Source organism: Euwallacea fornicatus, chromosome 17 (genome assembly GCF_040115645.1).
Source record: "Euwallacea fornicatus isolate EFF26 chromosome 17, ASM4011564v1, whole genome shotgun sequence".
Classification (NCBI taxonomy): Eukaryota; Metazoa; Arthropoda; class Insecta; order Coleoptera; family Curculionidae; genus Euwallacea; species Euwallacea fornicatus.
The window spans coordinates 2,464,561-2,486,343 of record NC_089557.1 but is presented as its reverse complement, the minus strand read 5'-3'; the positions used below and the strand labels follow the sequence as shown (position 1 = coordinate 2,486,343).

At 35.7% G+C, this 21,783-nt stretch overlaps 4 protein-coding genes across 9 annotated transcripts in view; 1 reads left to right on the top strand and 3 right to left on the bottom strand.

Annotated features, from left to right (window-relative positions):
- LOC136344715 (frequenin-2) overlaps positions 1 to 9,584 on the bottom strand; it is a 49,492-nt gene extending 39,908 nt beyond the window's left edge. Inside the window, exon 1 of the mRNA XM_066292427.1 lies at positions 9,352 to 9,584. Coding sequence (XP_066148524.1) covers positions 9,352 to 9,415 — 64 coding nt within the window. The 5' untranslated portion in view covers positions 9,416 to 9,584. The remainder of the gene's footprint in view (positions 1 to 9,351) is intronic.
- Positions 9,585 to 10,070: 486 nt separating this feature from the next.
- On the bottom strand, positions 10,071 to 12,432 carry LOC136344457 (borealin-like). 2 transcript variants are annotated; one of them, XM_066291938.1, is made up of 7 exons: positions 12,233 to 12,432; positions 11,770 to 11,874; positions 11,578 to 11,702; positions 11,076 to 11,265; positions 10,805 to 10,965; positions 10,675 to 10,744; positions 10,071 to 10,428 (listed from the first exon to the last, which is right to left on the bottom strand). In XM_066291938.1, the coding sequence occupies exons 2-7, from the start codon at positions 11,864 to 11,866 to the stop codon at positions 10,223 to 10,225; spliced, it is 849 nt and encodes a 282-aa protein (XP_066148035.1). In that variant the 5' UTR covers positions 11,867 to 11,874; positions 12,233 to 12,432; the 3' UTR covers positions 10,071 to 10,222. The 2 variants fall into 2 exon arrangements, with proteins under 2 accessions (XP_066148035.1, XP_066148034.1); XM_066291937.1 differs by having other exon boundaries at positions 10,805 to 11,001; positions 12,233 to 12,426.
- A 252-nt stretch (positions 12,433 to 12,684) lies between these two features.
- Rcc1 (Regulator of chromosome condensation 1) lies at positions 12,685 to 14,911 on the bottom strand. 3 transcript variants are annotated; one of them, XM_066292178.1, is made up of 7 exons: positions 14,654 to 14,911; positions 14,206 to 14,594; positions 13,934 to 14,150; positions 13,612 to 13,761; positions 13,392 to 13,553; positions 13,231 to 13,341; positions 12,685 to 13,176 (listed from the first exon to the last, which is right to left on the bottom strand). In XM_066292178.1, the coding sequence occupies exons 1-7, from the start codon at positions 14,718 to 14,720 to the stop codon at positions 12,977 to 12,979; spliced, it is 1,296 nt and encodes a 431-aa protein (XP_066148275.1). In that variant the 5' UTR covers positions 14,721 to 14,911; the 3' UTR covers positions 12,685 to 12,976. The 3 variants fall into 3 exon arrangements, with proteins under 3 accessions (XP_066148275.1, XP_066148273.1, XP_066148274.1); XM_066292176.1 differs by having other exon boundaries at positions 13,919 to 14,150; positions 14,654 to 14,909; XM_066292177.1 differs by having other exon boundaries at positions 13,919 to 14,150; positions 14,206 to 14,582; positions 14,654 to 14,909.
- A 26-nt stretch (positions 14,912 to 14,937) lies between these two features.
- LOC136344582 (lysophosphatidylserine lipase ABHD12-like) lies at positions 14,938 to 20,424 on the top strand. Of its 3 annotated transcripts, XM_066292184.1 has the most exons (9): positions 15,068 to 15,087; positions 15,193 to 15,293; positions 15,426 to 15,602; positions 18,635 to 18,753; positions 18,947 to 19,240; positions 19,314 to 19,564; positions 19,613 to 19,771; positions 19,831 to 19,958; positions 20,016 to 20,424. In XM_066292184.1, exons 3-9 carry the CDS (start codon positions 15,469 to 15,471, stop codon positions 20,068 to 20,070), a joined length of 1,140 nt encoding a protein of 379 aa, XP_066148281.1. In that variant the 5' UTR covers positions 15,068 to 15,087; positions 15,193 to 15,293; positions 15,426 to 15,468; the 3' UTR covers positions 20,071 to 20,424. The 3 variants fall into 3 exon arrangements, with proteins under 3 accessions (XP_066148283.1, XP_066148281.1, XP_066148282.1); XM_066292186.1 differs by lacking the exon at positions 15,426 to 15,602 and having other exon boundaries at positions 14,938 to 15,087; XM_066292185.1 differs by lacking the exons at positions 15,068 to 15,087; positions 15,193 to 15,293; positions 15,426 to 15,602 and adding an exon at positions 17,583 to 18,256.
- Positions 20,425 to 21,783: the final 1,359 nt, after the last annotated feature.

Here is a 21,783-nt window from a genome sequence, read left to right as displayed (position 1 = left end):
TTTTCAACTTCTTAAAGCATAAATCATTTCATTTAAAAGTTTCTAGATGAAAGAACTTTATCAACTATTTCTCTAGGGTGTTTAAAGCTAATTCTAGAATACGGCCAAGGGGGTGGGGATTTATTTTTCTGCCTGCAAGGCAAATAAAGTCCAAGGAGGAAATCCGTTTCTAAGCCGTTTTTTAGTAACCTAAAGACTTGTTATTCTTATGGGAATTTAAAATTCAAGGCAGGAAATGTGGAATTGGTCCCCTATAGGCAGAAGCACCGACGCCGACCCCTGAGGAAATTTGGTTGTTTACAGAAGAAATGTTCTGTTTTTGGCTAAAATACGAGTATGAATAGAAATATTCCTAAAGGTTACAGTCTAAAATTAGCAGGAACGATAAAATCTGCTTTAAAAGTGGTCGCGTGAGGGCAATAAATTAACGATTGCAGGAAAGTTACTTCCATCAGGATTCGTTACTGATATCTATAAATTCCACTTTAAGCTGTTATTTTATCTTTTTGGAATGAAAATCTGAAATTAAGTGCGTGTCGGTACTATTTATCTTTCGTCGCCCTAAATTTTCCCTAAGCATGCGTTCCTGCAGGGCTTTTATCGTTAGTTTCCATCAGTTCGTGAATAAAGAAATAAAAACCTTTTCAGAGCAGTAAATGTCATGTAGGTTTAAATTAATTGAAGTAATTTTATTTTTGTTTTCCATTTGGAGAATTGTTCAGAATTAGAAAATAAAAGCCGAAAGTGCTTGAGTCAAGAAAGGATTTCTTAAAAAAAATCTTCGGTCGGGGGGCGAAATTTATGACCGGCAAAGAACGATTTATTTTGCCAAGCTGCAATTTGTTTGAAAGATTAATTGCCGATTCACGCAGCTACCCTTCAAAGATAACCAACTCAGTTTACTCTGGAAGTTCCAAGAGGCCCCTAACTATTGTGAGTGACTTCGTGAAGAGCCAGAATGAAATAAAACTTATAACCAAGAGGGAACAATCAACCCACGGAATTCTAATGTTTCTGAATGCGCAATTAATTTAAGTTTGTTACACAGGGTGTAACACATTGTCGTTGAGATATTCTAGGGCGTGCAAAATAATAAAAAAATTGTAATAGAACCACGATCAAAAATTAACCATTTTCTATTTACAGGGTGGCAAAGTTCTACATTTTTTGAGGAATCCTGTCAACAACTTTTTTAAAATTTATTTTCGTATGAATTTATTTTTATTTTAGGAAATTTAATTAAATATTACGAATTGCTTCAGAAACTGGGTAACTCAGCCGAACGATATTATTCCTTACTCCCCTCCCATTTTTAATTTGCATCGATGATATTTTAGCATTTTATACGAATACGGTAAAAAATACGAAAATACCGCAAGAGATCAGAATGCTGAACATTTGATGAAGCATTTAATTTGGTAGCATAATCCGTACAGGGTAAAGAGATTCAAGGCATAAAATAATATATGACTCGAAAAAACATACCACTCTGTATATGGCTACTGACGATTTTGACATTTTGTTATAAAAGCTCTGAGAGGAAATAAGTGTACGAATATTGCAACATTTAATCCAAAGCATGCGTAAGCAAAACGAAAAAAATGAATAAACTGTAAAACTGCCACCCAGTGTATCGAAAATGATAGGTTTTTGATCATGAGTCTATTAGCATTTTTTAATAATTCAACAGAGCACTTTCGCCCCACTAAATATCTCCATAATGATACTGTGTTACACCCTGTATACAGGCGTTTTTTTAATACGCATTATAGGATTTTACGTGTTAAATTTTCAACTCCATCCATGTTCTAGTCTGTTCGCGTTGCCGCTATGAAGCTCAACACAATTACGACCTAAAGGCCCAACTCTACCCTAATTAGTCAATTAACTCGTAAAATATTTAAAACACGCACTGCTTTAAGGCGCTGCTTGGGTGCAAATTGAGATAATTTCCACTAATTTCAATGAATGCATTTTAGCGTCTAGTTTTACTCATTATTATTACATCAACTTTTATCCAGTTTATTCCTATCGTAGTACGCTTAAAGGAAATTTATTCGGAATTTCGAAATTAATTACAGAAATTATAAGGCGTGTAAAAAAATACGATTTTTTTGAAAAATAAATGCTTTTTTTGGGCATTTTTGCAGGCTTTTTTTGCCCAATTGGCACATTAGATATGACACTGCAAATCTTCCTTCTGTTAGGCGCTATTGTTACAGAAAAACACAAAAAATCACCCCGTACGAGAGAATTTATTTCTCCAATTTGCGTGCGGAAATGGGCGCTTTCTCGCACGCATTTACGTGAGATAAGGTGCATTGCAGTTTGAGACAATGCGTTACAATCACTGCCCATATGCTCTTTTCATGGGGTCATAATGAAAACTAAACTTGGAAACACCCTTTACGACTGATTTTGACGATTTCTGACTTATTGCGTTTTTTTCTTAAAACTACAATGAAATTTTAAAAAAATAATGAGAATGTGTGGTGCAGTTGCGGGGCAAACAATATATCAATTATCCCTCCTGCACCAATTTATGTTCAGATGTACGTGATTTTCTTTTACAATTCGATAGTCTTTATATATTTTTATTATTTTAATATTTTTATTATTTTTACTTCCTTTTACACCAGACGCAAAGAGGATCGCTCGAAAAACGTTTTTGTGGTTATCTCACTTTACCAAAAAATATATCCACTTTTTTCCCTTTTTGCACCTGTGTCTTCCCCTGCGAATTCCACTGCATTTCACGTATTTTACTAAATTTGAGAACAGCACTTTTTGATTAAAAAAATTCTGCATTTTATATTAAGAATCAGTACTAAAATTCGCAATTTTTCCGGGTATGTAATAAGTTGAATCTGGGAGGTGAAGGTGGGTTGATACATGAACAAACCATATGTAGAATATAGAAAGATTGGTCAGAATTTGAGTTTCTTGTCATTTTCCCATAACATTTTTCACGCCAATTTTGGAATAAGCCATGAAAATTTTTCCCATCGGTTCACCCCTTGAAATAGAAGTAGAGTGCTAGAGACCTTCATGTTTCAAAACTGAACAAGCGATTTAAATTTCGAGAAATAACGTCCAATGGTGGAATGCAAACTGTGCCCCTAGAAAATGCAACTTTCTGTAGAATTGCGGCATTATTTCAGCATAATATGTAGAATACTTGAAAGATAAGAACTTGAAAAACCAGAAGCTTCAAAGAAAGAGTTTCTAATAGCTAAATTTTGACACCTTTTCCCTCATTACGGTCCTGTGAATTTTTTACTACGTTTTTTATATCTAACTTGCTATTAAAATTATTAGTACCAATTTTGCCACACTCTGTATGATAAAAGTGTCGTCTCGGAAAATAATTAGAAAATATTTATAGCTCGTATAATTGGACTTTTAGAGTTCGTAGCTACTCATAAAAAGGCAACAAAATAGTTTTATAAGGGAGGGCGGAGGAGAATGCTTTTTCCGCCTCCATTTGATACAATGACGAAGATGAGAGGGTGCATGACGACACCCAGAGATTTTTCCATTGTGGAGACTACAAACCTGTTGCATCGAGGGTCATCAATCAACAACATTAACGAAAGCAAACAGAGCACGGATATCATATTCCTAGACCTTATTTCTGAGGGTTATTAGCGGGGACTGATTAGCGGAAGACATTGCCTAAGATTTATGACTATTTAGTTCGCTGTTGCAATTGATTTTGGCAGCGAAGATTAATTATATGCAATACAAAGGAGGTTTCCCAGTTTTGATAAAAACCTTAACGAAAGTCAGAAACTCGCACAAAGGCATCAAGATTCAATGAAAACCGAAAATCTGGGGAATTTCAAGAGAAAAATTGCCAGCAAATCAACCGAGTTCCTTAAGCGAGTATATGGCAATTTTGAGAGAAAACTCCCCTGAACCAACGAACATGTTTATCAATAGACTTCCTGTTTGAGTCCTCCCTTCGACTCCCGCGAGGGTTCATATTTTCCCAAATCTATTTGCTGAGTGCTGCTCTCGGGTCCCTTGCCCTTTATTACCTGCAGCTCTAGGCCGTGGATTCGATAATTGAGACATGCAAATAACAATTAATTTAACTAGGTAAAATCCCTAAATCTAACGAATCCAGGGCAGAGGAGATAATGACGCGATAAATTCGGTTTTTCGAAGGTCGTCCACGAATTGGGGAAGATGATAATGATGGTTTAGTCACTTAATTTTTAGTGCAATTGTGATTCTTTATATTCAGACCAGATTTTCAGAACGATAAATATTCCCCGAAGAGGGAGTTTCATTGGACGAAATTTGCCCTTAATTTTAAAGGAAATAGCGTTGCACAATTTGCTCCCCGATATTTCCGCAACAGGAACAACCGATTTGAGAATTTTCCATTTTCAACACGCGAATAACTCTCTAGTCTGAACTGGCGTTAAAATTACAACATTGTCATTATGTATATCAGGGGAGTTTCGGATTTTTCTACGCAGAACGTCATCAATCAACCGCTTTTATGAGTTTTAACTCCATAAAATGGTAATATTATAAAACTTGATGTTTCATATTTCTTACGGGATTTAATGGAGAATAAAAATAATGTTTGCCAAGCTGAGCGCGACTTTTAACTTTTATCTCTGGAAAGAGCCGCAAACATAAATCTTCCTAAGAATCTTAAGATACTCGATCAAATCGCCACATCTGGCGGACCAGTTGTGGAAATTAGCACAAATAAATCACCGCAACAAAATTATTATTTTCAGCTCTCAATATCGCCCTTCAGGCTTCGTCGAAAACCGCTTTGGGTAGTTTGCCATGAGCTAAATCTCTCTGACTACCACGCAAGCTGCTTCATCCCTCTGACAGTGTGAGATTAACGCCATAAATGCGTTCTCGTTACATTGAGCTTTCATCCACTGTCCTGCTGTAATAAAGGACTGTAATGTGTTCAGATGTAATCCTTTGTTTCTGTGAGGTTCTGAACTTCCATTTCCATAGTAATGTCGCAATGATGTGTAACGTTGGTCGAGATCCTTGACATGGGGGAAGGACGTTAATTCGACGTATCTATCAAGCTGAAGTTCACGTCAAGTTGACGTTTCCAAAGTGGAGACCCTGGGGTTTTTTTTTATAGGTATTTGCCGATATTACATGGGGTCACATCCTCGAAGCTCAATTATCAGATTTCAGCATCACGTGTACAGTAACTTTTTCGCTGCTGTGCACGTGAAGTTTTAGTGAGTGCAAGCAAGACGCAATTAAGGAATTGATAAGTGCGAGGGAGACAGGGTATCGTATGTAGTTCTACGTAACTTTGGAGGACGCTAATTACGCGCATAGTTTCCCTTTTATAATAAATTTGAATTTTTGAGATTAAAAACCCGCAGCTACGAGAAAATTTATCTGTTCTAAAAAAATATATAGGGTTTATTGAGGGTACTCGTACCGACCACCCCTCTTACTAAATAATACCAGAGACGATCATAGAATTCCCTACAAACATTATTTAGCATATCCGGCGTAATTGATTGGTAGGCATTAAGGATTTTTTGTCTAAATTCTGTTCAATCAAGTGCCTAATCTTCCTCGCGTTAGAAATTTTTTTATTTAAAATAGCCTTTGGGAAAGAAGTCAATTGGCGTTAAATCAGATGATCTAGCGGCCCACTTAACATTCTCACATCAGTTAATTAGACAATTAAGAAAACTTTGATTTAAGAATTACCGCACTGCGGAGCTATCGTGGGCGGGACAACCATCTTGTTGGTGCCAATCATTATCGATTTCCATATTAGAAAGCTCAGTAATACTTGGAACAAGTTGATGTGTAAGAAGTTCCAGATATTTCTGAGGATTCAAATTTCCATCAATAGAGGTCCACCAATGTGAATGTCCAAAATCCCAGCCCAAACATTAACTTTTTAAAGCCTCTCAGTGCCCATATCGTAAGTTTTGTAACGATTTTTCTGGGCCCACACTCGAGCAACAGATGAATTATATTATTTCCTTACAATGAAAAACATTATTCGCTGGTGAAAATGATGTTGGGAGCAAAATTTTCATCGACATTCGCCTTTTCCATCAAGGTTTCACACATCACTATCCGAGACTCGTGACCTGGATCCAAAATATCGTTTGATAGTTTGTATGAGTTATACTTTACTATTTTTAAGAATATTGCATACCTTTGAATTAGATACACAAATTCCACCTTCTGTGGTTTCAATAGGACTACTAGGTTCTTCTTGAACAGCAAGACAAATGTTCAATTTTTCTCGGTTACGGTTCTGCGGATTAATTTTCACTAAGTGAGCCCAATGCGCCCATTAATTTTTTATTATACTTTTTTTTTTAATTTCCCACAAACGTTCTCGGTAATGCTCAGCAAAGGAGCGGGCCCATAAGAAAATTTAAACGCAAATTCCTGTTGAACACCCGCTAAGGAATTACCCCCGAAATGGAAGATGCAAGCTCGAAATCGTTCTTCGAGAACATAGTCCATGACATATTTTAACGTAGCCTTATTTATTTGTGTAAAAAATTATTTTTTAACGTAAAAACACAGTGAGGTACATCCCCCTGCCAGGCACTTCGATGTTCTTCATGCCATTTACCCCGCCAACAATTAAATATGGCCGTTGATGAAAATAGGGAAGAAGTTTGCATCGCTGTTTATCTTAATTCATTTACCTAGTTTCTTACGAACAGAGAGGTGGTAAAACTGTTTCTGATTCAAATAGTGATAGTGACAAATGCCCTGATATGGTGGCTACTATTAATTATGCTTTGATTCTTGTAGGTTTGGTCTGGCCCCTTAACCAGGACCGCACAATCCGTTCCTCTACCCTCAATATACATTTGGTCCTTCCATCGAACAAAATGTACGTGGTACTGTCAATTAAACGCTACGTGCACTATTACTGTATAGAGTGAGGGGTTGAAACAACCAATCACAGAGCAGGTTTCAAGGACCTCCCCGCTGAAAAATAAAAGATTTTATTCCTCATTTTATGGCACTATGAGCGGAGAAGGACGATGTTTAATGAACAACTTCAGTTTGTTTGCACTCACATGATTTGATCGATTACTTCGATTTATCATCAAAAAGGTATCAATTGAAAAACAAGCCCTTTTCGTGCCAGCATCTACCCTTGGATTAAGGCGTACTGCTTGCGAGTCAACGTATCTAGTCGATCGTGGACAATGAAACGGAAAACGGTAGCTTGTCTCTCTCGCACTTATCAATCAATTGTCTCATGGCCTTTTGCTTACACTCATTGAACCTCCATGTGGGTACCAGCGGAAAAGGTAGTGTATAAATCTATTGTCATTATAGATACCACAGATTGTTCATTTTTCTCCGGAATAAAATTCCTTTCATATTTTCCATATCGCTCCAAATACACAAGATACAACGAATTACTTTTTTATGAGAGTCACATTAAATTACCATATTTTCAGCGGAGTTTCGCCTTAAACCTTTCGGCAATGTATCATCTGGTTGTAATCATAGTTAAACGAGAAAAATTCTTTGTAATAAATTTAAAATTTTGAAAACGATGTAACAATCGCTTTAGCCATACTTATCTTGGCCTACCATGGATTACAGCCCAAGAAAAGTTAATCCAAAGTATAAATGCAAGCGTATGCATAGACGCTTAGTTTCCGAGATATAGGAAAACAAAGCATCGATCGCTTGTTTTTCGTTTTTTAAATTTTGCTTATAGCTGCGAACGTTGTCGAGGCGTTTAATTAAAACTTTTACGTAACGATATTCTCGACAAACTCCCGAGACCCGGTAGAATTTAATAATTTCCATGATGACCGAAATGTAAAGGCAAGGCCCAATATCAAATTTGCCCGATATCTCTAATAGAAATGCTGTATTTAGAATCTTGAAATTTGAATATATCAATAACCCGAACTAATCTGGGCAATTCTGCTATATCAGATTGTTCAAATTACTGTCGCAGAAGCTGCGTATTTAGTTATACATTATGTACATAATGCGCACATCCAAAAATCAGGATAACTGCTTGAAATGCAATCCTCCCTCTAGGAGAAAGTCAAAATGTGCTCAGATTGTAGGGACTTAGTTGGTCCAGTTATTGTAAAAAATTGCCCACTCGGGATGGAATAACCATATGAATACAGGCACATCTGTGCAATAACCTTCAGAAACGGGATTCTTAAGTTTCTTAAAGGTAACTATGGGGAAGTCCTGGTGGCATTATACCGGAAAATTGAAATTTGCCATTTCCCTGAAATAAAAGCATTTTGTTTAAGGAAGTGCTTTAAAATCCACAATAGCTTAACCTTATTTCGGAGATATCATTTGTACAATACGCTGAAATTTAAAGGGATTTTTATAGATTTGCCCAACGACGGCGTACAATAGAAGCGAATAAGGCGATAATACCTAAACTGTTTGTTCAATATCGTAGGCGAATCTAATCCACTGTACTAATAGAGATTGGGGAAGTAATTGGGAAGCTATGGAAAACTATATGGGAATGTCAGATTAGATGGCAAAGCTCCCCTCGAGGATGTGAATGGATTAAACCCATTGGGAAGCGAGGGATATTGCAGTAAGAGTGATCACATGATATGAATCGGAATTGAGAGCTTCAAAAACGGATAAAATCAAACTGCATTGCTCCATCAAAAACTTTTCCACTTTCTGCAGGATACTGCCAATTTGAACGGAAAATGCTGATACTTCAGACTTAACTTAGGTTGCAAGGAGATTGTACGGATAAAAATCATTATAGAATAAAAGAGCAAAAACCTTCTAGTCGGTATACGTAAATGTATCTTGTTCAGTAGATTTTTTCCATTATTTTGGTGGCACGTAGGCTTAAAAGTGGTTATCTCAACAATGACGATATTACCAACCCGAATAGGAAAAGATTTATTTCATATGGTACATGGCAAAACCATGCCAAAAGCGACCCAACTGAAACTCGTTTAGCAGTCTTTTTCCAAGTACTACAGTTGGCTTCATGAAATGAACCAACACCAGCAAATGAAAGTTCAATAATAGTTTGCCCACTTATTGCTTTTTGAAGGCTAATTGCCTAATGCCATCCATCAAGTCTTCTCACATGATTTTTTTTTAAAGCCCATAGCATCACTTCGTTTAGTTCCATCGCACAAAAGGCTCACAATAAAACCTTTGCAGACTTATTGAAAATCCAGTTCAAAACAAACCCCTATGCCGTTAATCGCATCTTGTGCGCGTTATGTAACTACCTCCCCATATTCTCATATGGTATTTACTTCGAGATCATAATTTTGGAATATATGACTCACCCATTTTAATAGCCGCTAAATAACATTAAACAAATTTATAACTTACAATAAGTCGCAGTAGTAAGCCTGTCAATAGTGTCCTGCTTTAGTTTGGAGTTTTTCTTTCCCATGTTGCTTGGTCCGCCGACCGGGACAAAGTTTTAATTCAACTTTCAAACAACAAACCTGAAAATTCAATTTTCAACTTCGGAATGCGAGGAAACGCGTCTGATTCGTAGCCGATCGCGTGAAACTGGTGCGACACAACTCCTTTTCGGAGGGAGATTCCATGCAGAACTCCCTTGTAGACGCGGCTGCGCTTTCGTTCCAGGAAGTTTGTCTATTGGAGCGGTTTTTTGGTGGGTCCTGACTATAAATTGTACAATATCAGACCCACGTTTTGTCACTGCAGCAACGACGTAACTTCGCTTACGTACTTGGCAAGAAATCTGCTATATCATATAAGAGTGCCTAAACACAAATGGGCTAATGTTCTCAAAACTATCTACTTAAGCATGTAAAAACCTTTACTTTTAAAGGCCGCAGTACGTCTAGAGTGGAATGTGGGTCACAAGGTTGGAATGTCCTAAATCCCCGAATATCATAAATCTCTTTGGAAATTGCGCCGGCTTTTACAGCTTCAAGGCGAGTATGTATGCACGAATGCACTCCTCGGAGTAGTTGCTCAATTATTAATAGAGGGAATACTTCATTTTTGATCTAGCTGCCTGCTGCATGCCCAGCCGGTGTTTTGCATTGGTAAATGATAATCAACAAGAAAAAAAATATTGTTATTGATTAGGTATATTTAAAATTAAAAAAATTGCTCGTATAAAACGTCATTTACACTAATGATTCAGAAAACTTAATAGAATCAACTATACTTCGTTTAATGTAGAGCGCGTTGATAATTAAAATAACTTAAATAAAAGTATTTATCAGTGTTGGTTGCTGCTGACAGTGCATACTTTAATAAGATTATCCCTCAAAATCTCCAGTTGTCTCCGGGTTTCGTCCGGTAAAACCGGAACTTGCGACTCTCTGAGAACGCCACGATTCGGTAGCAGGGAGAGAACTGCGTCTCCTCCCACAGGAATGTTTACATTTGCTGATTGTTCTGCGGCGGAAACCATAAGGGGTGATCCTGAAAAGGAATTTTAAGTATTTAATATAAAATTGCTGGGGACGTTTTCAGTTTTAAAATCAGTCTAGGTTTGGAATATCCATTGTTTGCGCAGAAGTAAGAACACTGAATATAAAGTAATAAAATTACATAATGTGAGTGTATATAGCTCATTTTAACCTAGACGATTTCAACCAGGTGAGAATAAATAGTGATATTCACTTGATCCAAAATTTTCCAAAACTGATTAAAACTATCTAAAGCTACCTTGATTAGACCAGGCCATTTCTCCAACTTTCGGGCGTCTCATATAAAGCAGTGATGTGTTTGGCTGCACCTAAATATTAAAGACAACAATTTAATAAAACGTAAACATACATTTATATTATTTATATGCCTTAGGGGTAATGGTTCCCGCTGAAATTGGTGGCTGCTTGTTTAGCGGGGTAACAAATGCGTTAGTAGTATTTGTGGGCCTGGACAAAGACCTCGTGATTTTTTTCTCGCTCACTCGAGGCCTCCTCATAGACCTTGTTTGCCTCTCATTCTTTTTTTCACCTGAAGCGGTTGAACGGACACTTTCAGTTGTGTACCCTGTGTCGGCCCGTGATGAATGAACATTAGTATGCTTGATGATGTTAGTTATAGTTGAAATCATGATTTACTACCTTCATCGCAAGAAAAACTCCTTGAGGAACGTGTTTTGGTTACTGTTTGGCTTCGACTGACATGTAAAACTTTTGTTTTGTGGGATATTGAGGAACTAGACATACTGTTTAATTGAGCTGAGTCGGCTAATAATGTTGATGATGATATTAGAGTTTCATATAGATCACTGCTATGTACATCTCCATTTTCCTAAAAAACGCTTCCAATATGAGTTTTTGATAGAAACCTAGTAGAATTAGATTTGTGGAATGGGACAGCAGATCAATCTGCTCATAGAGTCTGCTTGATCTACAAATAATTGGGAGAACCTAGGATTTTATCCCCTTTGGAGGCTAGATAACTCTTGACCCAGTGAATGCATTATGGTTATCACTTTATATAGATTAGAAATTTTACAGCATAGTGTACATTGATTAGTATCACAGTACAATACACCAATCTCACTTACAAGCTACTCTGAACACAATGATTTATTATCACTCTAAATTTAAATTAACTTACAATATCTGCCACAGTCATAGATAACAAGCTTTTACCCAAATTCAAACGTATTTTTTTATATTTGGCATGTATTTTTTCCAAATTTTGTGCAACCATCTTTTCAATAGTGGCAGTGACGTTTTGTTCTGAAATTAATAATATTAATCAGTATCTAAGTATCTAAAACAACAAGCAAATTGTAATATAAACTACCATTATAACGAATTGCAGCATTGATGTACTCTTGCCTGTCAGAAGGTTTGACCTTTACCAAAGCCTTAGCTACAGGAGCTTTTTTTGTTCGGGGCATTGATGAGTCTGCAAATTACACTTTATGTTAAATGCAAATAATACCAATTAGAGCAGGAATGGTGGGACGATAGTAAGGGCGATATATATATGTATATATGTATGTAGGCTGTTCAGGTTTATTGTTCCAATGTTAAAGTTTGGTGAAACCAGAAAGGGTTCTTTCTCTGTGGTTCTCAGAAAAGAATGCCAATTATATAGTATTACACAGGGTAATATGAATCTTAAACCATCAGTGAGTTCGCTTCTACCAACCAGTTTTGTCTTTTTTATAACTAATAATAATATAAACAACTTGTTACAGCCAATGATTGTTACCATATTATTTCCTCTTTTATATATTATCTGATCCCTTGCTAGAACTTACAATAACAGAGGAATCCTCAGAAATGTTTTTGATACCGAAAAAAAATGAAACAATCACTTATAATCCGAAAACAATGCAAAAACATACGAAACTATAACGAAAATCTAGAAAATACAAACGTATTTCAAAATGCTGAGTGACACTATTTACAGGATTCAATGACAACTGAACTGATAGAAACGACCGTTAGTCGTTAAGGCCCAATTCGTATTATCTTCGAACAGAGCGAGAAAGTATTTTGTTCCTTTTTTAGATCATTCTTAGCACGTTCAAGTAAAATGGAATGATGTGTGGCATTACAATACATTCAAGGCGCTGAGAAGCTTATTATTCTTACATTACAAGACTGCAAGAATAGTCTTAAAATATTTCTCAAACTGTATACCCTATATTTACACAAAACATTATGTGTAGTATTAAGAACTCAAATATTGATAAAATTTACTCATAAGTAGGAGACAAAGGAATTTATTTCGCAGTAATTTAACAAGAAATGCAATGTTAAAACTTAAAGATAAAAAAACACTTTCATATTGTCGTAATCTCAACATATGAGGTTTTTTCTTCGTACATATTTTTTCACTTCCCTAAGTTGAAAAACCCCGTATATTAAAAATTCCACATCCTATGGACACAATAACGCAAATCAATTAGAATCAGCATCAGCGTAGAGAAATCAACAGTTAAAAACTTTAAAAAGTAATTGAAGTTTAAACTTTGCCGCCATATATGCATATCGTTCTATTACTTGCTGTTGCCATTTTCTGTTTTATTGTTATTGTCTGCTGAAGATAAAATCACTGTGTGTTGTCCCCCACTTGACACCCTCAACACTTTACGATCTGTGAGTTTCCCACTCTTCACATGAGTTGGTTCAAAATAGTCTTCTTCTTCGCCTAATCCCAATTGTCCGTTGGTTCCCATACCCCACCCGTATAGCCTTCCTGAAAATAGTTAAGTGTAAAGACAATAATTAGTCATTCTTTTTTAAAAAATACCGTCTGCTGACACTGCGAATGAAGTCGACGACCCACAAGCCACATTGATTATTTTCTCGTCAGACAAACTTCTGACATTTGTTAAAGTATTAGCGTCTTCACAATCTTTTCCTATAGAAATATATCATTCACACTTCCGATACTTTATTATCATCAGTCACCTAATCCCAGCCTTCCATATTCCTTTCTTCCAATGACGAATACTTTGCCATCCTCTGTCAATCCCAAAGAATGGTGCTGCCCTCCTGATATATGCTCCCATTTATATTGAGAAAACACCTGACTTTTTTTAGGTAAATACTCGGGTTCCGTGATATTGAGACCTCAAAAGAGCATTTTTTTAAAAGTAAATAATTAAATTATGCCTATAATTGGCAATACCTATTTGATGAAAGTTATTGAGGCCACAAACATAGATATCATTTTTGTCAGCTACTCTTGCAAAAGTGGAGTAGGTCCCGGCCCATATATTGTCAAAGTGCAGCCTTAAACTTGGCTTTAAACTTATAGGTGCTGGAGTTACCAGTTTACCTAGAAACAATTTATTGAATTAATATGTGGAGCAAGTACTTTAAAATTAATTAGTTTGAATGAGAGAAGAAGAGAGTGGGAGGTGTTCTGACACCGACATTGATTTTATCAAAGGAATAAAATGAGTCAAGTGCCAAAACTTATAGAACAAATTTACCTATATTGTTATTACCGACACCATTTCTAGCATCCCTGTCACTTGATCGCTTTGGGATTCTTCCTAATTGACCTTGCTCAGCACAACCACACGTATATACTTCCCCATGATTTGTTAGAAATACTATATGGTCAGCTCCTGAGGCAATTTTTACTACTTTTTGATCAGGCAGTATTTCATAAGGGGCTTTTTCATTGCCATTTAATGAGAGACCCATATTCCCATGTGAATCCTAAAAATTGAAAGAAACATCATTTAAACCTTTAATTTTACATAACCACACTTACTCTGAAGGTCCCCCATGCAAACACTCGTCCATCCTCCAACAAAGCTGCAGTGTGAGAATCTCCTGCTGATACTTGTATAACCTTTCCTGGCAACTTCACTTCTTGAGGGGTAAATTCTGCATCTTCTTTTCCTTCAGTAACCCGGCCTAAAGCCCCCTCATCATTACACCCAAAAGTCAGAACTTTCCCATTTTTAGTTAAACACACTGTGTGCATGCCCCCAGCAAACACATCCACAACGTCCTGACCTAAAGCCACCAGAGAGGGCCTGGATTTTTCTAAAATGTCTGGACCCAAACCTAGCTGCCCTACATCCCCAGCCCCAGTTACGAAAACAACCCCCTCAGTGGAAGGTAATTTCACATGATCCAACGTAACTGAAAGGAGAGCTGTTATTATTGGAGTAGAAAATGCGGTATGAGGAAGGTTAGGGGAATGGGGTACTTACATTTGATCTTCTTGTGGGGGATTGCAGATCCTGCGTTGGAAGAAGCTCGCTTTCGCTTAGCGGCCATTTATATTCTTAATAATTTTAGAAAGTTAAGATAACTAAACAGAAAGTTTAAGTAAGTGAGCTGTGTCGAAATAAAGCAATTTAAGTCAAAACTTAAGATATTTCTTATAGGAAAATAAATCTTCTATTCTATCAAGCAGGGGGAGTCCGAAATAACGCTTCTAGTACAAGTCTTGCTCAACAGAGAGTGGTTTGAGTCAAGATCTTTCAAATTGACAAAACGCCAGTGACATGACGTAACTGACATATCACACCAAAATGTATTTTTTTCAACTGTCAGTAATAATGAATTATTGTTTGTATGAAATGTCATTACTATTAATAATACTATGATTAAATCGAAATAAAATTAATACGGTAACTCTTAGGTAAGTTAAAGCCAAATAAAATTTACTGAAACAGAGAAAGGTTTATTTATCTAATTAATAAAATTGAATAATCTTCGATTAAATCCACAACACTTTTTGTTACAGAGCGTCAGTACTAGAGAGTGCGGTGTTAAAACTCATTTACATAGCAATTAAACCGATGGATTAATTACTATGCTACTAATCAAACGAAGGTTTATCAAAAGGTAAAGAAAACCTAAAGTTTCAAGGCTACATCAAACATCCCATCCAGCCATTTCAGTCTCCTTTATTCTATTTTTTGCACTTTGACCATCCATCCAAGGTTCCTTTTTGTATTTTTGTACATCCTATTTTAGAGTTGTAAGAAGATCCTTGTTTTAAATTTAAAGCCGCCTTAAAATGGCAGCTCAAACTGCCCAGGATGACAGTGATTTTTTAGATGATGAGGTTGTCGAATACGGTATTACATCCTTTGGTCCCTATTTGATACCATCAATACCAGTGGCATTAGGTGCTTTAACATTTTTTGATGTGTAAGTACCTACCTCTGATGTTTCTTTTATCTCTTACATATTCTCTCTATTGCTATTTACTTGGGTTCTTTTCACCTCCTTTAGACATTTTATTCTGCACTGTTTTGTAGTATCTTCCTTAGTGTTTTTTGTTGTTCATTGAAGTGGATCAAAAAATAATTCTGGACAACTGGTTTAAATATATGGTATGCAAATTGATATTTAAATACAATACATATTGTTATTTTGTGTCCATGTTATAAAATATGGTAATTGGATCTAGTTTTGATAATATCTAACCCAAATTATATGTTAAACACAAAAATGTAGTTCAGAAATTACAGATGAGTTTGTAATGAAGATGAATATTACAAAGATAAAAATGTAAGTAAATTAGCTACATTTTATTATTCTGTTTTTTTACTTTGCAATTCTGTCTGTTGTAAGTCTGTTTCCATAAACAAATCTTAATTTTACATGGGTTTTCTTTAAATTAAATTTATTATTGTGGCAAAACAGGGATATACATAAATAAATTCACTAGACTTTATTTACACTGTGTTTTGTAGTTTGTATTAGTGTCTAGTCCAATCTTTAAAATCTATTTTAATGACAATTATTTATTGATAATATATGCCACTTTTTAGCATTTCCCTTGGTCCCACTCAGAGACCTATAAGGCTCCTAGTATATTTCATGCACCCTTTGTAAAATTAAGAAATTCCTACTATTGAATTTCCTGAAATTTGTCTTTCTTTCGAATGTAGAACAATTTTAAATTTGTCATCTGTTTGCATATATTATAGTTACTGAGAAAAAAAAATTAAGTAATTTTGGCTTATCAAATTATCCACATTCACTTGTAATAATGACATTCTGGACATTGTGGGGAAATAGTGAATGCAGCTGATTTGGTCATGAGTGTCCTCTTATTAGAAACAATTTTCCACAATGGTTTAACAATCTAATGCTGTAAAACAGGCAGTGATTGTAAATTATTAATGACTTCTCTAAGCAGTTACTTTGCTTATATTAAACACTATAATAATAAAAATAATAATAAACATAATAATAATAAAAACATAATATTATATTAATATAATCTCATAACTAAAAAACATGGACCCGACAATTGAAATCCATTTTTTTTCAACAAGCAGTAACCTTCTAAAAAGTTTCAGCCAGTTCACTTCCTTCTCTTCAGCACCCGACATGTGCTGCTGAAACATTGCGGTTGCGGTTGAACCCTTAGTTAATTGGATTACCGTTTTGTGTAGATTCTCATCGAAGGTTTCTGTTCAAATAATGTTTTAGAGTTATAGCGCGTAGCGGTAGTGAAAACCTTGCGATTAGTGAACGTAATTTTAAAGTACAGGGTGTGTGTCTGATGAATTTCTAGGATAGAGGAAACACGGTAATTGGTGTAAGGAGCAATAAGTTGAAATAGTTGATGACAAAATTTATAAAAATTCAACATTGATTATTAATAGCGTACGTTATTCTTTTTATTTGTTTTGAAAAAAATTATTAAACATTTTAGTGACATCCTGAATCTAACATTTTACCAATAGGAAGCACCCTGTGCCTCTGATATGAGCTCTGACGGCAAGAATTGTAATGTTTAAAAGTTACATCAGACATTTCGACTGATTGTGAGACTCGGTTACGAGATATCTTTTTTACGATTCCAGTTTTTTTTTATAGCTATAGATGATTGACTCTAGAACATTTTAAATTATCTACGACTAAGAATTTAAGTACTTCAAGAGCAATATTTGTGCACCGATATATTAAAGACACTTGGCAAAACTTAATATGCTTTTTGAATGACTAATCGAACATTGAAAAGTACTTATCACCAAAGGGGCATTTATGATTATTTTTGCACTTCAGGCGATTGAACATTTGAGAATAATTAGTCATAACAATGAGTCTTGTTTCAAATTATTAAGGGAGGCGTTTAAGGGTCCAAAGTTTTTAAATGATGTATGCTTTCGTGGTTATTTTATAATTCCCTACTTGACATTATTTTTTGCATATCAAAAATATTTGTGTCCTTTACATTCGTCAGTACGTAAAGGTACAATATGATTAATTATTGCAATTTTCACATTTTTATTGCTAATTAATTAATTTATTATCTCGAAATTTATAGTTTCCTTATCAAATCCTTTCGTTGCGTGCGTTCGGCCCCAACCATTTTTTTCATAAAAATTTATTAAAACCGAACTGGTGCTACAATCGTGACCAATTTTCCCTCTGGAAAACAGTCTGCCACTTTTACTTGAATGCGCAATAAATGGTGTTTGATTTATAAACAAAACTTTTCTATTTTTCAATGCAAACGTAGATAAAACCCGGTTTTAGTTACCATCTTTTTCTCTGAGCAAGCAGAATCAAATTATCGAAAGAAATAAATTTTCACAAGTGAAATAGTTAGTGCTGTTGCAGCGTTTCAAACTTATTGCTTTACATAAAATTGCTTATAACAATAGTCAATTTGTGAATAATATTAACAGTGTTAGACGATAGGTTTTTATAAGTAAAAGTACCATTTGAAAAGTGTTTAAAATGGCTAAAGTGACTGAGTTTATGGACGTTGAATATAGTGAAGTTCCCCCTAAGGACAACGAATTTCCTGTTTCAAAGCATCCTTGTAAAAAATTGCTTTTTAGGTTTGTATTGTTCCCATAATTTTTTCATCAGTTTTTTCGTCTTTCTGTTTATTTTTGTGGATATTTTCCCTTAAGCGCGTTTTGAAAGCTTCTTTATTTTGCCAGTTTTTTGCAAATGTTCATTTAGATATACATTTTTTGGGCAAACATTTGCGTCAAAATCACGCTCATTATTCTGCGAAATCCCGTCACTTCCATAATCAAGGAGAATGGATAAATATAATTAGACCTGTTTATCAGACATAATTAATTACACGTAACGCAATTATTATTTATTTTCCCATTAGATTTCAATAATATTTTCATAATATATGTATGTATTTCGAAATAACCCTCTATATATTCCATCTTATATAAATACTAATCTCTTTGCTCCAGAATTACCCTAAACACTTTCAAGGTTGGAATCCTCGTCTGCGTGATTCTCTTTGTAGTTCTGCCGGTCATCTATCGGTACTCTTACAATTTTCAAAGGGCGGCGGTTTTCTTGAATTTCGGTAAGTAAAATGTCGCTAAGCGCTAGAAGTTTTGTAGCACTCAACGTTACATTCAAGGAGTAGTCGAGATTAGAAAATTTTAAATGAATTAAATGCATTGTCATTGTTACTCGCAAACCGGACCTACATTTCTGAGCCATCAATTTTATTATGAATTATAAATATTTACAGCGATAATCCAAACCTGTTTCAGTGAATGTGCCTTCCTCGGCAGACTACGAAAATCCGCAAAAATATGGAATAAATGGAGCTAGAAACTTTTACATTAGCTCTGATGATATTGAATTGGGGACATGGCAGATTCTACCCAGCAACCTGGAGGGCTCCAACGAAACCAGTAAGGAGTTCTTCGACCGGATTTTGGACAACGGCCAAAATGTCGTTATTTATACTCACGGAAATGGGGGATGCCGATTATCATCACACAGAATCGAGATCTACCAAGTTCTGCGGCAATTTTTTCACGTGATTGCTTTCGATTATCGAAGTAGGTTCTTTCCTCCTGAACCTTGACTCGCCCCATTCCTTTGTAGTCCTTTCACCACACTTGCATATTTTAGGTTACGGAGATTCCTCTAAACGACCTCCCAGTGAATTAGCCCTGGTAAAAGATATTTTAATAGTTTATGAATGGGTTAGGAATCGAACGAGAAGCAACGTCTTCGTATGGGGCCATTCCTTGGGGACAAGCCTTGCTAGTCACGCGGTCTTAAAAATCCAAAGTTTGAGCGTCGACCAACCCGTGGGGCTCATGTTGGAGAGCCCGTTTAACAACATGAGGGAGGAAATTAGCGAGTTCCCTCTAGCCAAGGTGCGTGTTTGTAGCAGTGGTCAAAGCATGCTTTATGTGTTTTTGCAGTTTTTCAAGTTCCTACCATGGTTTCGCATCACTATCGTAGATCCCATGTCCTCAAACTTTAAATTCGAGACTGATAAATACATTTGCGGAATAAATGTAACGATTATGATAATGCACGCGGAAGACGACAATGTTGTTCCATATAAGCTGGGACACAGGGTGAGCTGTGAGACTGCCACATCGATGAATTTTCATTGGTAGTACTTTTTTCCCTCCAGTTATACACCAACGCTAAGAAATGTAGAAGCGAGGACCAAGGCCAAATCTTGTTCTACACCTTTAGCGGCCAACACAAGTTCGGCCATAAGTTCATCTGTCGGGCATCAGACCTTCCGGATAAAATCAAGTGAGGTTCCACGGCAGTAACATGGAAATCGAGACATATTAACTGAACTCTTTTTAGCACATTTATTCAGCTGGCTCTGGAGACTAAGCATGACAAAGGGCTACACCATTAAGGTCATCCACCCATTTAAGTGTTATTTATTCACTTAATAAGATTAGCAATAAGTCCTGCCAAAACATGTGATCTGTGATTGATTACTTTATACATAATTTCAGTCGTATGGGAGCGATTAAGTAAGCTTCAAAACTCCACCGATTTTGATATTGCTCAATCATTTATTTTTGCTTCGCGTGCAGCAATTTTCTTGGAGCTCGGCACCAAGTTCATGCGGCGATTGCTAGGTTTATACTCTATTCATTTCCTCATTGTATTTCTTAGTGTTTTCATTTCTAACGGTTACGTAGGACAATAGCGTGCTCTCTAGAATAGACGTTTCATCATTAATAAAAACTATTTGTGCGATAAACTTGTCCAAGTCTTTGAGTAGATGCACTGTAGTCCGATTAAATGAACTCCTTTACCTCCCAAATCCCTCTGACTATCACTACTGGAGTTTTATTTTTTAGGTGAGAAGTGGTAGAAGTTCATATGTTTTAACATTTACGCAGAAGTAGGTGCAGTAAATACGAAATAAGAAAATTACAAAAGTAAAAAGAGATCTTAATTACGAGCGGTTTGAAGCAATATAAATTGTGGGCGAAGAATGATGTAAGATGAATTTTTAAGCCGGTGAGATCCAACTGTCATGTTTGAGTAACAAATTACCACTATCTACATCCGTTATGAATTTTATCTCGTAAAAACTATCATAGCTTCGACATACAAGAAAATTGTTATGCATATCTGGCAAATAAACTAATAAATCATATTGACGCTGAGGCAAATTTCTTCCAGAACAGCGATTTCGTAAGAAAGGGCAGCACAGTTTTTCTAAATTCCACGAAAAATTTGAAAAATGCCTTCAGAATATTTATTTGATATTAAATATCATTATGTACTGTGGCCAAGTCGGTGATAGACGTCGTAGGTTCTTGGAAACTATAGGAGAACTTATAAGGTGAGTTATGTAGGGTCAGTTTTATGTACTTTTGTTACCAATTTGAAGAGCATGCGGAAAGATTTGAGTCACTTTTGGGTTTTGGGAAGGTACATAAAACTTAAAAAAAAACGTTTATTTTTGGTTTATCTGCGAATGTAGCTTATTTCATTTATCATGTAAATTCTTTGGTCCGAACCGAACTCCGTATTAGAATTTCTTGTTAAGGCCAATGTGCACCAATTCGCCCTAAATCGAACCAAAGTCCGGATACAAAATGCATTGTTCTCACCAAAGTATTAGGGAACGGATTTGTATGATGGCAAGGTATTTTAGAAGGAAAACTTTTAAAGCCCCCTTATCTTAAATTTAAGGAGAAGTGGTGCAAATGCAATTAAAATACATAGCCAGTAGTGTGCGAAGGCCTGTAACTAGTACAGGAAATTGCAGGTACTTTTCCCATTTTAAGCCACTTGTAATTCTCAAAACCCAGTATAAAGCGGTTTTTTAGTTTGTCAACAAAGGGAGGCAGATGAAAAGTGGGGTCATTTTAATAAACAAAATTTCATATAGACACGTCCGATTGCAAATATTTAGCGTTTTCTGCATATCGTCTATTTTTTACTAAAAATTACGAAGTGAGACGGTTAAACTTAAGAATACCATGGCAGTTGCTCAAAATGCTCTCCTTCCGCAAGAGTACATTCTTCACAACGACGAAGTAATGAATTTTTCACCCGACTCAACATATGTATTTGAAAGATTTATTATATCAGCAGCAGCCATCTG